We start from the raw sequence: 18,557 nt of genomic DNA, 5'->3' as shown, positions 1-18,557 counted from the left end.
CTGTCCATGAACTATTCCTCCAAAGGAATAAGGTTTTTTTCCTAAGATTTGGGCTAGCCTAGGAACATTGGAGGGGCTACAGGGGGATTTATTTCACCAAAGGACACACAGGAGCCACACCTCCTGCCCTGAGAAAAACCACCACGCCAGCAGCAAGGAAAAAAGAAAAAACAACAAAAAATGAAATGTTTATTCCCACCTGGCGTCACCTCCGGCGGGACACCACGGACACCTCGGGAGGGGACGGTGTCCCCTGGGCACACCCCGGCTCTGGACAGGGCCAGGGACAGCAGCAGCAGCGTGTGAAGGCTTCAGCAAGGGGAGGGGGATGCCAGCGTGGCCGGGGGGCTCCGTTTGCCACGGAGCTTCCTGGGATCCCCTTCCCGCAGGAGCCACGGGGAGGTTCGGGTCCCTCCCGATGCCCTGTGCTGGTTTGCAGAGGCAGAGCCCTGCTCAGGAGGAGTTCATGCTCTCCCACTGCCGGAAAATGCGGAACACCTTGCAGGACTTCTCCGAGAGGCTCTGGAGGAGAACAGAACAAAACAACAGCCAGAGGTCAAGGCACTGGGGAAGGAGGAGAAACTGCGGTAAAAAAACATCCGAAATATCCCAGCTGCCTGCTGGGACAGCGGCTTGTTGCTTAATTTTGTGATTCTGATTTGCCAGCTGGAGGGGAGAATGAGGAGACTACGAGCAAGAAGCAGGAAGGGACCCCAAAAAGCAGAAAGGGACTCCAAAAAGCAGGAAAAGATCCCAAAAAGCAGGAAAGGATCCCGAAAAGCAGGAAAAGATCCCAAAAAGCAGGAAGGGACCCCGAAAAGCAGGAAGAGACTCTAAAAAACAGAAAGGGACTCCAAAAAGCAGGGAAGGATCCCAAAAAGCAGGAAAGGATCCCGAAAAGCAGGAAGGGATCCCAAAAAGCAGGAAGGGACTCTAAAAAACAGAAAGGGACTCCAAAAAGTAGGAGAATATCCCAAAAAGCAGGAAGGGATCCCAAAAAGCAGGAAAGGATCCCAAAAAGCAGGAAAGGATCCCGAAAAGCAGGAAGGGAATCCAAAAAGCAGGAAAGGATCCCAAAAAGCAGGAAAGGATCCCAAAAAGCAGGAAAGGATCCCAAAAAGCAGGAAGGGACTCCAAAAAGCAGGAAGGGACTCCAAAGAGCAAGAAAATATCCCAAAAAGTAGGAAAAGATCCCAAAAATCAGGAAGGGACCCCAAAAAGCAGGAAGGGACTCCAAAAAGCAGGAAGAGACTCCAAAGAGCATCCCCTGCTCCAGCTGGGTCTGGTGCCTCTGCCTTGTGACTGGTCCTGCTGGACCATCCAGAGCTTTCCTGGCACATGGCAGAATCACGGAATCGTGGAATGGTTTGGGGTGGAAGGGACCTCAAAGATCCCCCAGTTCCAACCCCCTGCTGCGGGCAGGGACACCTTCCACTAGGAGGGACCTGTTGGGGACACGAATCACACGAAAGCCCCAGGACAAATCCTGCAGCAGGAATGCTGCAAGCGAAGCAGGAAGGAGCTGGCAGGAGGAATCCAGGTGGATAATGAGATCCAGGGAGGCAGCAGCTGCTCCACAGCCACATGGGGGAGGGAGTTGTGGCCTCAGCTCTGCTCCCCCGGCTTGGCAAACCTGGCAATCCAAGAGCCTGGAGCCAGGAATTGGGATGGCTGCAGAGAGGAGCCCCGGGGACACAGAATGAAACCGGATCTGGGGAATGGCTGTTATTTATAGCAGCCCTCCAGCAGCTCTGGCACAGCCCAGCCTCGGAGGGAGCCTGGCTGTGGGAATGCCAGAGCTCAGGCTCTGCAGCTTGGTCCTTGTCACCTGGCTGGGATCGTGTTCATCCCAAACAAAGCCCACCCATCCCAAATTTTTGCTGCCTGGACAAGCAGCATTCAGGTTGGGGATGCCCTAGGCTCACCACTGGCTCTGTTTCGGGCACTGTGTCACATTTTTGGATGCCAAGGAGCCTCTTCAGCACCACTTCCCAGCCTGGCTCGGCCTTGCCAGGCTCCTTGTCCGTCTGGGATGCAGCATCTTCCAGGGACTCCTCTCCCTCCCCGGTGCTGACCCAGGGACACCAATCGCGGTGCTGAGAGCCGGGGTGGAAGAAACTCCTCAGGGAAGTGTCCTGGGAAGCGAGGAGGTGACAGAGAAGGGACACAACAACAGGATGGATTAGAGACTCCAAGGATGCCTCCCCAGCCCTGATCCAGCCACCAGCAGAGCCCTGGATCAGCAGCACGTGCAGGGGTCACTCACCGAGCTGCCGGAGGAGCAGAGCCGTGCCCGCTTGGCCCTGCGGACGGGGCTGGATGGCACCTCCATGTTGTCCCCCTGTCCCATGCTCCGGGTCACGGGGCGGCTCCTCAGGGCCGGGCTGGTCACGTCCAGCTCGCCCCGGTCCATGGAGCCGGGAGAATCCCAACCCCGCGGGCGGGACACAGCTGGGGATGGGCTCTTCTCGTGCTGCTGGGGGAAATCCAGGGAATTAACGGAGCTCCGGCTCAAATCCTGCCCGGCCACCCCACAGGAGCCCTGCCCACCACAAGGATGTGTCCATTGGATGTGGATTTTCATGGAATCACAGAATGACCGGGTTGGAAGAGACCTTCAAGATCAGAGTCCAACCATGCCCTAAGACCTCAACTAAACCATGGCACCAGTGCCACATCCAGGCTTTCCTTAAACACATCCAGGGATGGCGACTCAACCATCCAGATCATTCCAGTCCTTTATCGCCCCTTCTGTAAAAAACTTTTTCCTAACATCCAACCTGTATTTCCCTTGGTGCATGTCCTGGCTTGAAAAATGTAACCAGAAATGTGTATTCTATTTTCACCTGTTGAAGCTGATTGGGAGATTTTGTTCTTTATCTCTTGTAACTCCAGGGGGGGAAGAGGGTGATGCCTTCTGTTAATGGACACCTGATAACACCAGATAAGGCAGGGCCTCCTTATCTCTTCCTGCACCCATCCTCCTCCCAGGGACATCCCCTGTGAATGGGCCATTGAAGGCTCTCACAGGACTGATAACATCACCTCATCCCATTGGGAGATGCTCCACCCAGCGGGAGGAGCCAAAGCCTTTCCATGGGATAAAACAGCAATCCCAAACCCCAAGGGAGCCTGTTCCCACTGGATTCCCAGAGGATGACTGGACCCTTTCTTGAGGATCATCTCTGCTCCAACAGAGCCACATCTGTCACTCCATGGGGACTTATTTCAGGCTGCTTCCAACACCCTGACCAACAGGGTGTCAGGTTTGCATCCCGACTCTGTCAGTGCTCCTTTGTACTATTTCATCTGTCTTATTTTTATTTTATTTTTATCTTTCTTGTTGTTTGTTCTCTCTCTATTAAATTGTATTTCTGACTCGGAGTCTCACTGGTTTTCCTTTCAAACCAGCACGGTGCAGTTTGGGATTTGGAGCACCAGGAGCTGGCCGAGTGTCCCCACAGCCCGGGATGTACCTGCTCAGACCCTGGGTCCTGGCTGCGCGTCAGCATCCTCCGTGGGGACGTGGGGACGGGCGGGAAGCGCTCGGGGGCGCCGCTGGAGCCGCAGGAATCCGCCTCTGCAGCTGCAGCAGACTCCAGCTGGTGGAAGCCCCACAGCCCCACCTTCCTCATGCAGCGCGAGCAGGTGATCACGGAGAGGTTCATGGAGCCGGAGGCGGCGCTGCGGGGACAGGGCCAAGCTGTGGAACCCCCCTGGAGCCCCTCTGGAATCCCCCTGGAACCCCCCTGGAATCCCCATGGAACCCCCCTGGAATCCCTCACGGAATCCCTCATGGAATCCCTCACGGAACCCCTCATGGAATCCTCATGGAATCCCCATGGAATCCCCATGGAACCCTCATGGAACCACCATGGAACCCTCATGGAATCCTCATGGAACCACCATGGAACCTTCATGGAACCACCATGGAATCCTCATGGAATCCCCATGGAACCCCCCTGGAATCCTCATGGAACCACCATGGAACCTTCATGGAACCACCATGGAATCCTCATGGAATCCCCATGGAACCCCCCTGGAATCCTCATGGAACCACCATGGAACCTTCATGGAACCACCATGGAATCCTCATGGAATCCCCATGGAATCCCCCTGGAATCCTCATGGAATCCCTCATGGAATCCCTCATGGAACCCCTCATGGAATCCTCATGGAATCCCCATGGAATCCCCATGGAATCCCCATGGAATCCTCATGGAACCACCATGGAACCTCCATGGAACCACCATGGAATCCTCATGGAACCCCCATGGAACCCCCATGGAACCCCTCATGGAACCCCTCATGGAACCCCCATGGAACCCCTCATGGAACCCCTCATGGAACCCCCATGGAACCCCCATGGAACCCCCATGGAACCCCTCATGGAATCACCATGGAACCCCCATGGAATCCCTCATGGAATCCTCATGGAATCACGGGATGGGTTGGGACAGATCTCAAAGATCATCTCATCCCAACCCCTCATGGGCAGGGACACCTCCCACCATCCCAGGTTGCCCCAAGCCCCGTCCAACCCTGCCTTGGAAGCTTCCAGGGTTGGGGAAAGTCAGGAGAGGTAGTCAGGGATAAGCCTGGGGCTGGAAAACTCAGGGAAATAAGTGCATTAAATCCCATCTGTGACGCTGATTTAAACTGGCTCAGTTGCATTTTGCCTTGCCAGAAACAGAGGGAAAAAAAGTGGTGCAATAGGGGAAGTGGGAATGTAGTGAAATAGTGTGAAAATGGTTAAATAAGGGAAGCAGAATCCTAGTAAAAAAGAGGGAAAACAGGAAAATAGTGACGTGAAGAAAGCAGGAGAGCAGTGAAAAAGGAGAAAAATGGGAAAAATCAAATCAGGTAGGCAGAAGCATGGTGAAAAAGAGGGAAAAATAGGAAAACAGTGAAACAAGGGATACTGAACATTCCACAGGAGGAACATTCCACATCCCTCCAGCCTCCAAGGGCTTTCCTGGAAGCCCTGCCCACCTGCAGGTCCAGCCACACAGCGCCAGGATACAGGCAGGAACGTGCACCTGCAGGATTTCCGTGGAAAACTTCCCGGCAGGCTTCTCCCCCTCTGTTCCTTTGTGCTCCAGCTCCTCCCTGACAAGCTGGAGGAGCCGAGAGATCCTTTCCTCTGTCAGTGACTGTGGAGCACAGGGATAAAATGCACCGCTTTTATTCCCAAATCATGGCCCACATGGAGAAAAATCCCTTTTCCACCCCCTGGAATTGCGTTGTCCAGCTCTGGGTAACAGGGAAAAGTCACTCAGAGCAATCCTCCTTCCCTCTGGCTCCCCATCCCATGAACTCTGCCCAGGCACCATCTGCTCCCCCGAGCAGTGGGGCAGGTCCTGCTCCTCCTGTCGTGGTTTTGGGAGTCTCCGGTGGTTTCTGAGAACACCCCTGTGGCTGTGCTGAATGGATGAAGATTCCCTGGATCCCACACGGCTGCCCAGAGCCATCTGTTCCCTGGCAAAGGAATGTCCAACGAGCCAGACCTGGCTGCAGCAGAGCAGGGCCAGGACAGGCTCCTACAGGGTGGCAATTCCACACTCGTTCCTGGCTTTTCCTGCTTTTCCCTCCTGCCTGAGGAGCTCCTTGGGCTCCTTCACCTTCCCAGGTGTCTGCCCACACCTCAGGTTCAGGACAGCCCCTGGCATCCCAAATTCCTGTCTCCAGACCACGTGGCATCCCAGCTAAAGGAGTGATCCGTGGGCTGCCACTTCTCATGGAGCGCTCGGAGCTGCCAGGGAGAGCTGTGGGATCCCAAATCCCCTCTCCCAGGCACCACAGAGCAGCCTGGACACTGGGAAAGGTCCAGAGTGGGAACCAGACCCAAACAGCCATTCCAGACTCCTCTCTGCATGATTCCATGGTGAAACCACCACATGGGGAATGTCCAAGGGAAGAAATTCAGTGGGAGCAGATCCCTCATGCACACAGAGGCTGAAATTCCCGATTTGGGGTGCGCCCAGGATCGTCCCTGAGGCCCGGAATGCTGCAGATTTCGGGAGCAGGAGGGGACTGGACTCACCATGTTCTTCAGGTCCTCTGGTCTGAGGGAGGGCAGCTGCAGCTCCAGCTGACACAGGCTCTGGAAGCGCTCCAGGAAGTCCTGGAGAAGGACCCTGGGCTCGTCCACCAGCAGCCTGGCAAAGCGATCTGGTGAGAGGAAAAGCCGTGCTCAGCACTCCCAACCCCTCCTTGGCCCACAGGGCACGAGCCCGGCCGGGGCCTCCACAAAAACGCAGTGATGGGGTAAGAGGGAACGACCTAGAGCTGACGGAGGAAAGGTTTAGGTGGGATATTGGGAAGGAATTCCTGGCTGGGAGGGTGGGGAGGGGCCAGGCTGGAATTCCCAGAGGAGCTGTGGCTGTCCCTGGATCCCTGGAAGTGCCCAAGGCCAGGCTAGGTGGGGTTTGGGGCACTCTGGGACAGTGGAAGGTGTCCCTGCCCACTGGAGATGGGCTTTAACAATTCCATGATGATTTTTCTGGCTTTTAAAGGAAAAGCTCAGCACAGCCCTTTCCCTTCACAGCATTCCCAAGCAGCACAGCTTCCAGGACAGGATTAATCCCTCTCTGAGCATCCCATAACACCAAACCTCCCCTGTCCTCTCCCAGTTATAGCCCAAAAACATTTTAACTGCCCCAGAAAGGCCAGGAAAGGCTGGATACAGCCCTGGGGCTTTTATTTGCTGAGGCTGCTCAGGGATGTTGCTTTAATATTGTATTTCATCATTCCCACAGGGAAAAGGAGAGTGTGACGACAGGAATAACAATGGAAAGGACAAAAAAAAAGGGAATAATGCTGGATTGTGCAGGAATCTGAGGCACCCACCTGGGCAGGGGCTGTCTGGCCAGAAGCAGAACTTCTCGTGGGCAGTGCTCAGGGCCTTCCTGAGCTCCTCACAGCGCTCCTTGTCTGCAGGGAAAAACTCAGGGATACTTCCAGGAAAACCAAGCCAGGAGAGGAAGCCACCAGGATGGGAGAGCTTCCCTCGGATGCTGCCTGAGGCTGCAGAGCCTCACCTCAGATCTCCCTCCCCCTTCCCACCAAGAGGAATTCCAGGCTCCCCCAGGAACAGCAAATGTCACCTCAGCAGTTCCTCCTGCCCACAGCCAAAATTCCTCCCCGTTCCCAGGCACAGGAGCAGGGCAGCCTGTGGAAAAACAGCCCAAGCCAGCCACGGGCACGGAACCTGCTGGACCCTGCCAGTTTTTCCTCCTGGGATGCTGCCAATCCCTGGCTGAGCTGATCCCTCCACCCCAGCCATGTCTGGAAATCGAAGTTCCCAAAAAAACCCAAAGACGTGACATTTAATTTCACTTATGCCTTCTGAACCAAATAATTTCTTTTCCAATTTGTGTTTCGATGCCTTTTTCTAAAATAATCTTTGATTATTTTAGATTTTCCTAACCTGGTGTGATTCCCACTGGAATAATCAGGCCAAGGTTTATTTAAGAGAGATAATCTGAATAAACAGGGAATGTTGATACTGAGTGACCCAAAAGGAAAGGCTCAGTGCTCCCATGAGCCACATGACACCTGGCAGGCAGCAGGAATGTGCTCCCTGCTCACTTCCAGGGGAATTGCAGCCAGGAAAATTGACAGGTGGGGATGACCCTTCCTTGTGGGATAATAAGGAGTTTATTAATTAAATCTCACAATGTAATTTCTGCCCAGATGGCCTTGGTGAGCAGCAGCCACCACACTGGAAATTTCAGTGGAGGATCAGGGAAACAGATCCAGGAACTGGGAAAGAAAAGTTTTAAAAGGGAATTTTAAAAAAGGATCTTCAGATCCTTAAATGCATCCAGAGGGCAAGGAGGTGGGAGAAACAGCTGGAAAACCTGGAAAGAGGCTGAGAGCCCTGGGATTGTTTGGAGGACAAGAGGATGAAGGGTGAATTCTGACTTTCTGGAGGAGGGAAGTGCTGAGCTCCTCTCCCTGGAATCCTGTGGCAGGGCTGGCATTGCATTCCAGCATGGGAATGGCTCAAAGCTGCACCGGGGGAGGCTCAGGCTCAACATCAGGAACTATTTCTCTGCCAAAATCACCCAACTCTGGAATATTCCAAGAGGTGATCAGTGCCCCAAGCCTGGAAGTGGTCCAGATGTTTCTGGATAATTCCCTTGGTCTGGTTTAAGGTTTGGAGCCTCTCTGGGATTTTCCAGTCCTTAAAGGGTGGGGACAAAGAGGATGGAGAGTCTCCTTTCCATGGAGAGGACAAGGAGCAGTGGGGACAGGGAGTGCTGGCAGAGGTTTTATCCCAGTATAAAAAAGGCTTTTTTTACAGTGAGAATGCCATCATTCCATGGAAACACCATTCCTTGGAATCACTTTTCCCTGAGATCATTATTCCCTGGGACCATCATTGCCTGAGATCATTGTTCCTTGGGATCATCATTCCCTGAAGCCATCATTCCTTGGGACCATCACTCCCTGAAACCATAATTCCTTGGAATCATCATTCCCTGGGACCATCATTCCTTGGAATCATCATTCCCTGAGATCATCATTCCCTGAGATCATCATTCCCTGAAACTATCATTCCTTGGGACCATCATTCCCTGAAACCATCATTCCCTGAAAACCTCATTCCCTGAGATCATCATTCCCTGGGACCATCATTCCCTGAGATCATCATTCCCTGAAACCATCATTCCCTGGCACCATCATTCCCTGGGACCATCATTCCCTGAGATCATCATTCCTTGAAACTATCATTCCTTGGGACCATCATTCCCTGGAACCATAACTCCTTGGAAACATAATTCCCTGGCACCATCATTCCCTGGCACCATCATTCCCTGGCACCATCATTCCCTGGCACCATCATTCCCTGAGATCATCATTCCTTGGAACCACCATTATTCCCTGGGACCATCATTCTTTGGAACCATCATTCCCTGAGAGATCATCATTCCCTGAGAGATCATCATTCCCTGAAAACCTCATTCCCTGACACCATCATTCATTGGAACCATCGTTCCCTGAAACCATAATTCCTTGGAACCATTATTCCCTGAGACCATCATTCCTTGGAACCATCATTCCCTGAGAGATCATCATTCCCTGACACCATCATTCCCTGGCACCATCATTCCTTGGAACCATTATTCCCTGAGATCATCATTCCCTGAACAACAGAACCAAGCAGGATGAGCTTTACGATCCCTCCCAACCTAAACTCCCTGTGATTCCACAACCTTTCCCAGCTGGAATTCCTCCATCCCAACCCACCTCCAACAAAAACCAGGATGGATTATCCCATTCCCCCAGCTAAACACTGCTTATTTGCCTTGAGCCATTTCCTGAGACACCCCAAACACCCAACCCAGGGCAGCACCCACTCCTGGAAGCGGCTGCATCCCAAAATCCCTCGGGTTGGGGTACAAATCCCCCTGGGTCACACCCACACAGGCCCAGGAGTGTCCAAAGATGTGAGGACTGAGTTAAAACCTTCCGAGAAACTGAGATACATAAATCCACACAGACTTACGAGGTAGAAATGCAAGTTTTAAATAAATAGAGGATTTTTAAGCACCTTAAAAATAAGAGTCTGTTAGTAAGTAAGAAACAGACCTAGTACTTAGTTTATAGTTCAATCACATTTACCTAACTTTTGCAAAGTTAGTTAAATTCTAGTCATAACAAAAATAACGTAGCCTTGCTAGGAATCCCTAGATAGAACAGACAGAGCCACATGAGTGGAAGTTGTGTAATAATTTACGAAAATTAATTTGCATCAATTTGAGCTTAGGACAGGTCCAACACTTCTGTAGAGAGTTCGTGTTGAAGCCTGATTGGCTGAAATTAGAATAAAATGCACTAAGAATATCAGAAACCACACCCTTAGGGAGCACAGAGCACGGGCGCTGTTGCTGCTGATAAGGTGCCACCATTTCTGCTTGGACATGGGGACTTTGCTGGCAGGACCTGTAACAACCTCTGCCTTCACTAGGCTGATCCAGCCATGCAATAAAGGACTTTGCTTTTACAACCCCTCATCACCTTTGCCTTCAGTGAGGATGCCCCAAAACCCTGATAAATGGTGCCTGGTGTGAGGATCGAACTTGCAACCTTCAAATTATGAAGGATTATGAGCCCCAAAAACCTGACAAAAGGTGCCCGATGTGAGGATCGAACTCACAACCCTCAGATTACAATGACTGATTATGAACCCCAAAACCTGACAAATGGTGCCCGGTGTGAGGATTGCACTCACGACCCTCAGATTGCCATAACTGATTATGAGCCCCAAAACCTGACAAATGGTGCCCCATGTGAGGATTGCACTTGTGACCCTCAGATTACAGTGACTGATTATGAACCCCAAAATCTGACAAAAAGGTGCCCCAAGTGAGGATTGCACTCACGACCTTCATATTATGACTGATTATGAGCCCCAAAAACTTGACAAATGGTGCTGTGCATGAGGATTGCACTCACAACCTTCAGATTATGACTGACTATGAACCCCAAAACCTGACAAATGATGCCTCATGTGAGGATTGAACTCACGACCTTCAAATTATGACTGATTATGAGCCCCAAAACCTGACAAATGGTGGCTCGAGTGAGGGTTGAACTCGCGACCTTCAGATTATGACCGCTTATGAGCCCCAAACACTTGACAAATGATGCCTTGAGTGAGGATCGAACTCACGACCCTCAGATTGTGGCTGATTATGAGCACCAAACACTTGACAAGCAGTGCCCTGTGTGAGGATCGAACTCACAACCTTCAAATTATGACTGATTATGACCCCCAAAACCTTGACAAATGGTGTGCCATGTAAGGATTGAATTTGTGACCTTCAAATTACAATGACTGATTACGAACCCCAAAACTTGGACAAATGGTGCCTTGTGAGAGGATCAAACTCGTGACCTTCAGATTATGACTTATTATGAACCCCAAAACCTGACAAATGATGCCTCATGTGAGGATTGCACTCACGACCTCAGATTATGACTGATTATGAACCCCAAAACCTGACAAATGGTGCCCCAAGTGAGGATTGCACTCACGACCTTCAGATTATGACTGATTATGAACCCCAAAAACTTGACAAAAGGTGCCGGGTGTGAGGATCGAACTCACAACCCTCAGATTACAATGAGTGATTATGACCACCAAAACCTGACAAATGGTGCCCGGTATGAAGATCGCATTCATAACCCTCAGATTATGACTGACTATGAACCCCAAAACTTTGCTAAATGGTGCCCCAAGTGAGGATTGCACTCACAACCCTCAGATTATGACCGATTATGACCCCCAAAACCTGACAAATGGTGCCTCAAAGTGAGGATCAAACTCGTGACCTTCAGATTATGACTGATTATGAGCCCCAAAACCTGACAAATGGTGCCCCATGTAAGGATCGAACTCATGACCCTCAGACTATGACTGATTATGAACCCCAAAACCTGACAAAAGGTGCCCGGTGTGAGGATTGCCCTCAGATTATGACCAATTATGACCCCCAAAACCTTGATAAATGGTTCCCAGTGTGAGGATTGCCCTTAGATTATGACTCATTACGACCCCCAAAACCTGACAAATGGTTCCCCAAGTGAGAATTGCACTCACAACCTCAGATTATGACTATGACCCCCAAAACTTTGACAAATGGTTCCCTGTATGAGGATCAAACTCACGACCCTCAGATTACAATGACTAATTATGAGCCCTAAAACCTTGATAAATGGTGTGCCATGTAAGGATCGAACTCACGACCTTCAGATTATGACCCCCAAAACCTGACAAATGGTGCCTTGTGTGAGGATTGCCCTCAGATTATGACTCATTATGACCCCCAAAACCTGACAAATGGTTCCCCAAGTGAGAATTGCACTCACAACCTCAGATTATGACTATGACCCCCAAAACTTTGACAAATGGTTCCCTGTATGAGGATCAAACTCACGACCCTCAGATTATGACCCCCAAAACCTGACAAAAGGTGCCTGGTGTGAGGATTGCCCTCAGATTATGACTCATTATGACCCCCAAAACCTGACAAATGGTTCCCAGTGTGAGGATTGCCCTCAGATTATGACCAATTATGACCCCCAAAACCTTGACAAATGGTGCCTTGTGTGAGGATTGCCCTCAGATTATGACCAATTATGACCCCCAAAACCTTGACAAATGGTGCCCGGTGTGAGGATTGCACTCACAACCCTCAGATTATGACCGATTATGACCCCCAAACCTGACAAATGGTGCCCCAAGTGAGGATTGCACTCACGACCTTCAGATTATGACTGATTATGACCCCCAAAACCTTGACAAATGGTGCCCGGTATGAAGATCGCATTCATAACCCTCAGATTATGACTGACTATGAACCCCAAAACTTTGCTAAATGGTGCCCCAAGTGAGGATTGCACTCACAACCCTCAGATTATGACTGATTATGAGCCCAAAACCTGACAAATGGTTCCCAGTATGAGGATTGCACTCACAACCTCAGATTATGACCGATTATGACCCCCAAAACCTGACAAATGATGCCCCATGTAAGGATCGAACTCATGACCCTCAGACTATGACTGACTATGAACCCCAAAACCTGACAAATGGTGCCCGGTGTGAGGATGGACCTTGCGACCCTCAGATTATGACTGATTATGAACCCCAAAACCTTCACAAATGGTGCCTTGTGTGAGGATTGCACTCACGACCCTCAGATTATGACTCATTATGACCCCCAAAACCTGACAAATGGTGCCTTGTGTGAGGATTGCCCTCAGATTATGACTCATTATGACCCCCAAAACCTGACAAATGGTTCCCAGTGTGAGGATTGCCCTCAGATTATGACTCATTATAACCCCCAAAACCTGACAAATGGTTCCCAGTGTGAGGATTGCCCTCAGATTATGACTCATTATGAACCCCAAAACTTTGCTAAATGGTGCCCCAAGTGAGGATTGCACTCACAACCCTCAGATTATGACCGATTATGACCCCCAAAACCTGACAAAAGGTGCCCGGTGTGAGGATTGCACTCGCTACCCTCAGATTATGACCGATTATGATCCCCAAAACCTGACAAATGGTTCCCAGTGTGAGGATTGCCCTCAGATTATGACTGATTATGACCCCCAAAACCTGACAAATGGTGCCTTGTGTGAGGATCGAACTCACGACCTTCAAATTTTGACTGATTATGAACACCAAAACCTGACAAATGATGCCCGGTGTGAAGATTGCCCTCATATTATGACCAATTATGACCCCCAAAACCTGACAAATGGTTCCCAGTGTGAGGATTGCCCTCATATTATGACCAATTATGACCCCCAAAACCTGACAAATGGTTCCCAGTGTGAGGATTGCCCTCAGATTCTGTCCGATTTCTCCCCCAGCCCGTCCCCGCGCCCCGTGGCACGCACAGCTGCTGAGGTCGAAGGCGAGCTGCAGGCTGGCGCACAGGTAGGCCTGGCAGCTGGAGCAGCGCAGCATGTCACACTCCACGCTGAGCCAGCCGAACCTGGCGCACACCAGAGGGGACAGCGAGGGCGGCTTGCCCGCCCACCGCAGCGGGTGAGCCCGTCAAGGACACAACGGCGACAATCCCGGGGGTTTGGGGAGTGGGGAAGCGTTCCCGAGAAAGGGAGAGCTCGGAGCGGGCGGCAGCTCCCTCGGGAGGGGAGGCAGAGGGATGGGGAGAAGGGCAGGAACAGGGAACGGCTGGAGATGTGCCAGGGGGGTTTAGGAAAAGGTTGGATTTGAGGAAAAGGTGGGATTTGAGGAAAAAGTTGAATTTTAGAAGAAGGTTGGATTTTAGGAAGAGGCAGGATTTCAGGAAGAGGCTGGATTTTAGGAAAATTCAGGATTTTAGGAAAAATCAAAATTTTAGGAAAAGGTTGGATTTTAGGAGAAGGCTGGATTTTAGGAAATGGTTGGATTTTAGGAAGACACGGGATTTCAGGAAGAGGCTAGATTTTAGGAAAACTCAGGATTTTAGACAAAGGCTGAATTTTAGGAAAAGTCAAAATTTTAAGAAAAGGCAGGATCTGAGGAAAAAGTGGGATTTTAGAAAGAGGTTAGATTTCAGAAAGAGGCCGAATTTCAGGAAAAGGCTGGATTTTAGGAAGAGGCAGGATTTTAGGAAATGGTTGGATTTGAGGAAAAAGTTGAATTTTAGGAGAAGGCTGGATTTTAGGAAAAGGTGAGATTTGAGGAAAAAGCGGGATTTTAGGAAGAAGTTGAATTTTAGGAGAAGGTTGGATTTTAGGAAGAGGCAGGATTTTAGGAAAACTCAGGATTTTGGGAAAAGTCAAAATTTTAGGAAAAGGTGGGATTTGAGGAAAAAGCGGGATTTGAGGAAAAAGTTGAATTTTAGAAGAAGGTTGGATTTTTGGAAGAGGCAGGATTTCAGGAAGAGGCTAGATTTCAGGAAGAGGCTAGATTTTAGGAAAACTCAGGATTTTAGGAAAAATCAAAATTTTAGGAAAAGGTTGGATTTCAGGAAAAGGCTGGATTTTAGGAAAAGTCAAAATTTTATGAAAGGGTTGGATTTTAGGAAAAGGCGGGATCTGAGGAAAAAGCAGGATTTTAGAAAGAGGTTAGATTTCAGAAAGAGACTGGATTTCAGGAAAAGGCTGGATTTCAGGAAAAGGTGGGATTTGAGGAAAAGGTGGGATTTGAGGAAAAGGTTGAATTTTAGAAGAAGGTTGGATTTTAGGAAGAGGCGGGATTTCAGGAAGAGGCTGGATTTTAGGAAAACTCAGGATTTTAGGAAAAATCAAAATTTTAGGAGAAGGTTGGATTTTAGGAGAAGGCTGGATTTTAGGAAATGGTTGGATTTTAGGAAGACGTGGGATTTTAGGAAAACTCAGGATTTTAGACAAAGGCTGAATTTTAGGAAAAGTCAAAATTTTAAGAAAAGGCAGGATCTGAGGAAAAAGTGGGATTTTAGAAAGAGGTTAGATTTCAGAAAGTGGCTGGATTTCAGGAAAAGGCTGGATTTTAGGAAGAGGCAGGATTTTAGGAAATGGTTGGATTTAAGGACGAGGCTGGATTTCAGGAAGAGGCTAGATTTTAGGAGAAGGTTGGATTTTAGGAAGAGACAGGATTTTAGGAAAACTCAGGATTTTAGGAAAAGGCTGAATTTTAGCAAAAGGCTGGATTTCAGAAAAAGGCGGGATCTGAGGAAAAAGCAGGATTTGAGGACAAGGCGGGATTTGAGGAGAAGGTTGGATTTTAAGAAGAGGCTGGATTTTAGGAAAAGGCTGGATTTTAGGAAAAGGCTGGATTAAAGGAAAAGGCAGGATTAAAGGAAAAGGCAGGATCTGAGGAAAAAGTGGGATTTTAGAAAGAGGCTAGATTTCAGAAAGAGGCTGGATTTCAGGAAAAGCCTGGATTTCAGGAAGAGGCTCGGGTCTAGGAAAAGGTTGGATTTTAGGAAAAGGCAGGATTTGAGGAAAAAGCAGGATTTTAGAAAGAGGTTAGATTTCAGAAAGAGGCTGGATTTCAGGAAAAGGCTGGATTTCAGGAAAAGGCGGGATTTTAGGAAGAAGTTGAATTTTAGGAGAAGGTTGGATTTTAGGAAAAGGCAGGATTTTAGGAAAACTCAGGATTTTGGGAAAAGTCAAAATTTTAGGAAAAGGTTGGATTTGAGGAAAAAGTGGCTTTAAGGAAAAAGTGGGATTTTAGAAAAAAAGTTGAATTTTAGAAGAAGGTTGGATTTTAGGAAGACGTGGGATTTCAGGAAGAGGCTAGATTTTCGGAACACTCAGGATTTTAGGAAAAGTCAAAATTTTAGGAAAAGGTTGGATTTCAGGAAAAAGCTGGATTTTAGGAAAAGTCAAAATTTTATGAAAGGGTTGGATTTTAGGAAAAGGCGGGATCTGAGGAAAAAGCAGGATTTTAAAAAGAGGTTAGATTTCAGAAAGAGGCTGGATTTCAGGAAAAGGCTGGATTTGAGGAAAAGGTGGGATTTGAGGAAAAAGTTGAATTTTAGGAGAAGGCTGGATTTTAGGAAAAGGTGAGATTTGAGGAAAAAGCAGGATTTGAGGAAAAAGTTGAATTTTAGAAAAAGGTTGGATTTTAGGAAGAGGCGGGATTTTAAGGAAACTCAGGATTTTAGGAACAGGCTGAATTTTAGGAAAAGGCTGAATTTTAGGAACAGGCTGAATTTTAGGAAAAGTCAAAATTTTAGGAAAAGGCTGGATTTCAGAAAGAGGTTGGATTTTAGGAAAAAGCAGGATTTCTGGAAAAGGTTTGATTTTAGGAAGAGGGAGGATTTTAGGAAGGGGCTAGATTTAAGGACAAGGCTGGATTTCGCAAAGAGGCTGGATTTTAAGCAGAGGCTGGATTTTAGGAAAAGGTTGGATTTTAGAAAGAAGCTCGAGTTTAGGAAAAGGTTGGATTTCAGGAAAAGCCTCTTCCCCCAGAGGGTGCTGGGGCATTCCCCAGGGAACAGCCACAGCTCCAAACCTCCAGGAGCCTCTGCACAACTCTCAGGGACAGGGTGGAATTTCGGGATGGAATTTCAGGGTGGAATTTCGGGATGCCTGTGCAGGGCCAGGAATTGATCAGTGATCCCTCTGCATCCCTTCCCCCACAATTCCACGATGGAATTCATCCCAAAGGATATGGTGAAGGTCTCCACTCTGCTGAAATAGGCTTCCCTGCTGGCAGACTCCAGGGAAAGAGCCTCCATTTGGGAAGGCCCGTTGGCTTTCTCCGAGCAGTCGGATGTGTCTTTCCTAAAGGGAAAAATCATCGAGGAAAGCTCCTGAAATTATTCCATGGACTGAAAAGAAGCCCAGAGCACTTCCTCACCCCTCACCCTTCCTGCTTGTCCTGACAAGGATCTTCTCCAGAGCTCCCCATTCCCAACTTTTAGTGAATTCCTAACAGAACAATAAAGGAATAAAATTCCAAGGGTGCCCAGTGTTCCCAGTGGCTGCCAGCTGGGATTTGATGGGATGAGGAGGGAACAGGGATTTGTTCTCCAAGCCCAGCAAGGCCAGGCTGAGGTCTGGGATGCTCCCAAGATGGAATCTGGGGCTGGAATGTCGATCCCGAGGCTGGAATGTCGATCCCATGGCTGCCCTGTGGCCTCCTCCCAACACCTTCCACGAGCCAAAATCCAGGGGTGGCTGGGACAAGGGAGCCCCTGAGACACCCCCAAAGCCCTCATTGCTCCCAGTGCCTCCCAGTCTCCCCAGTAACCCCTGGGACTCCCAGGGTCCCACCAAGGTGTGACAGCTGTGGCCAGGACGTGGCCAGTTCAGGCCACGGGGACTCCACAGGTCACTCACCTGGGCTGCCCTCCCAGTGCCCCCAGTACCCTCCCAGTGCCCCCCCCCAGTGCCCCCCGAGCATCCCCCAGTACCCTCAGTACCCTCCCAGTGCCCCCAGTATCCTCCCAGTACCCCCAGAGCCCTCTCAGTGCCCTCAGAGCCTTCCCAGTGTCACCAGAGCCTTCCCAGTGCCCTCCCAATGCCCCCAGTATTCTCCCAGTACCCCGGGAGCCCTCCCAGTATCCCCAGTGCCCTCCCAGTGTCCCCAGTACCCTCCCAGTGCCCCCAGCATCCCCCCAGTGCCCCCAAAGCCCGCCCAGTGCCCTCAGAGCACCCCCTAGTACCCTCAGTACCCTCCCAGTGCCCCCAGTATCCTCCCAGTGCCCCCAGAGCCCTCCCAGTGCCCCCAGAGCCCTCCCAGTGCCCCCAGAGCCCTCCCAGTGTTCCCCAGGATCAGTTCCCACTGCTGTCTCCTTGTCCCTCCGGTATTCCCAGTGCCCCTGAGTCTCTCCAGTATTCCCAGTGCCTCCTAGTCCCACCAGTAGCCCTCCCAGTGCCCCTCAATCCCCGCAGAGCCCCCTCCCAGCACGCCCAGTTCCCCGTGCTCCCAGTCGCTCCCTGCCCATTCCCTCGCTCTTTTCCCGCTATCCCTCCCCAGTAATGACTCCCAGCACATCCCGGTCCCCTCCAGCCACTCTCCCGCCGGCTCCAACTCCCCCCGCAGGACCCCAAACAAGACCGAGGGTCCCCAATCCCCTCAAGACCCCGCAGCCCTCCCGCTCCCCTCACACGGCCGGGCCGCCCCCAACGCCAGCCCCGGTGCCACCGAGCGCCTCCCCCGCCGCTGCCCCTCACCCGCCGGGCCCGGGGCCCTCGCTGGCGATGCCGCCGTCGATGAGGTCGCGGATCTGCCGGGGGGTGACGGGGGGCGGCCGCCCTCGGTTCGCCCCCGCCGCCGCCGCTCCCCCGGCGCTGGGCGCCGCCATTTTGGTCCCTCCCTCACGGCCGGGGAAAACGCGGGCCCGCACGAACGTTCCGCTCGCGCACGATCGTTCCGCGCGCGCCGCGGGGGCGCTCCTGACCTCGCTCAACCTCCCCTCACGGCCTCCGGACCTCGCGGAGGGCTCGGGACCCACCGGCGCCCCCGTGAAAGTCCCCGAGAATGTCCCCGTGAGCGCCCCGGGGAATGTCCCCGTGAATGTCCCCGCGCCGCCGCTCTCGGAGCTCGACTGCTCCAGCCTGGATCGATCGCTCTCAGCGCAGCCTCCCCGCAC

General features: G+C 50.9%; 1 protein-coding gene and 2 long non-coding RNA genes across 4 annotated transcripts; 1 reads left to right on the top strand and 2 right to left on the bottom strand.

Annotated features, from left to right (window-relative positions):
* Positions 1 to 157: 157 nt before the first annotated feature.
* ZC3HC1 (zinc finger C3HC-type containing 1) lies at positions 158 to 18,474 on the bottom strand. Of its 2 annotated transcripts, none has more exons than XM_063397163.1 (10): positions 18,139 to 18,474; positions 16,633 to 16,743; positions 13,423 to 13,574; positions 6,850 to 6,933; positions 6,044 to 6,171; positions 4,993 to 5,153; positions 3,477 to 3,684; positions 2,267 to 2,476; positions 1,926 to 2,135; positions 158 to 522 (listed from the first exon to the last, which is right to left on the bottom strand). In XM_063397163.1, the coding sequence occupies exons 1-10, from the start codon at positions 18,267 to 18,269 to the stop codon at positions 454 to 456; spliced, it is 1,464 nt and encodes a 487-aa protein (XP_063253233.1). In that variant the 5' UTR covers positions 18,270 to 18,474; the 3' UTR covers positions 158 to 453. The 2 variants fall into 2 exon arrangements, with proteins under 2 accessions (XP_063253233.1, XP_063253234.1); XM_063397164.1 differs by having other exon boundaries at positions 2,267 to 2,473; positions 18,139 to 18,448.
* On the bottom strand, positions 10,960 to 13,406 carry LOC134550454 (uncharacterized). The gene is made up of 3 exons (XR_010080337.1): positions 12,493 to 13,406; positions 11,576 to 11,952; positions 10,960 to 11,376 (listed from the first exon to the last, which is right to left on the bottom strand). It is a non-coding gene; the product is annotated as an uncharacterized LOC134550454 (long non-coding RNA).
* On the top strand, positions 14,447 to 16,526 carry LOC134549418 (uncharacterized). Its single transcript, XR_010080100.1, has 3 exons — positions 14,447 to 14,489; positions 14,796 to 14,831; positions 16,398 to 16,526. It is a non-coding gene; the product is annotated as an uncharacterized LOC134549418 (long non-coding RNA).
* Positions 18,475 to 18,557: the final 83 nt, after the last annotated feature.

This window comes from Prinia subflava, chromosome 4 (genome assembly GCF_021018805.1).
Source record: "Prinia subflava isolate CZ2003 ecotype Zambia chromosome 4, Cam_Psub_1.2, whole genome shotgun sequence".
Taxonomy (NCBI): Eukaryota; Metazoa; Chordata; class Aves; order Passeriformes; family Cisticolidae; genus Prinia; species Prinia subflava.
The sequence above is the reverse complement of the archived record's forward strand: the minus strand, read 5'-3'. Positions and strand labels throughout refer to the sequence as shown.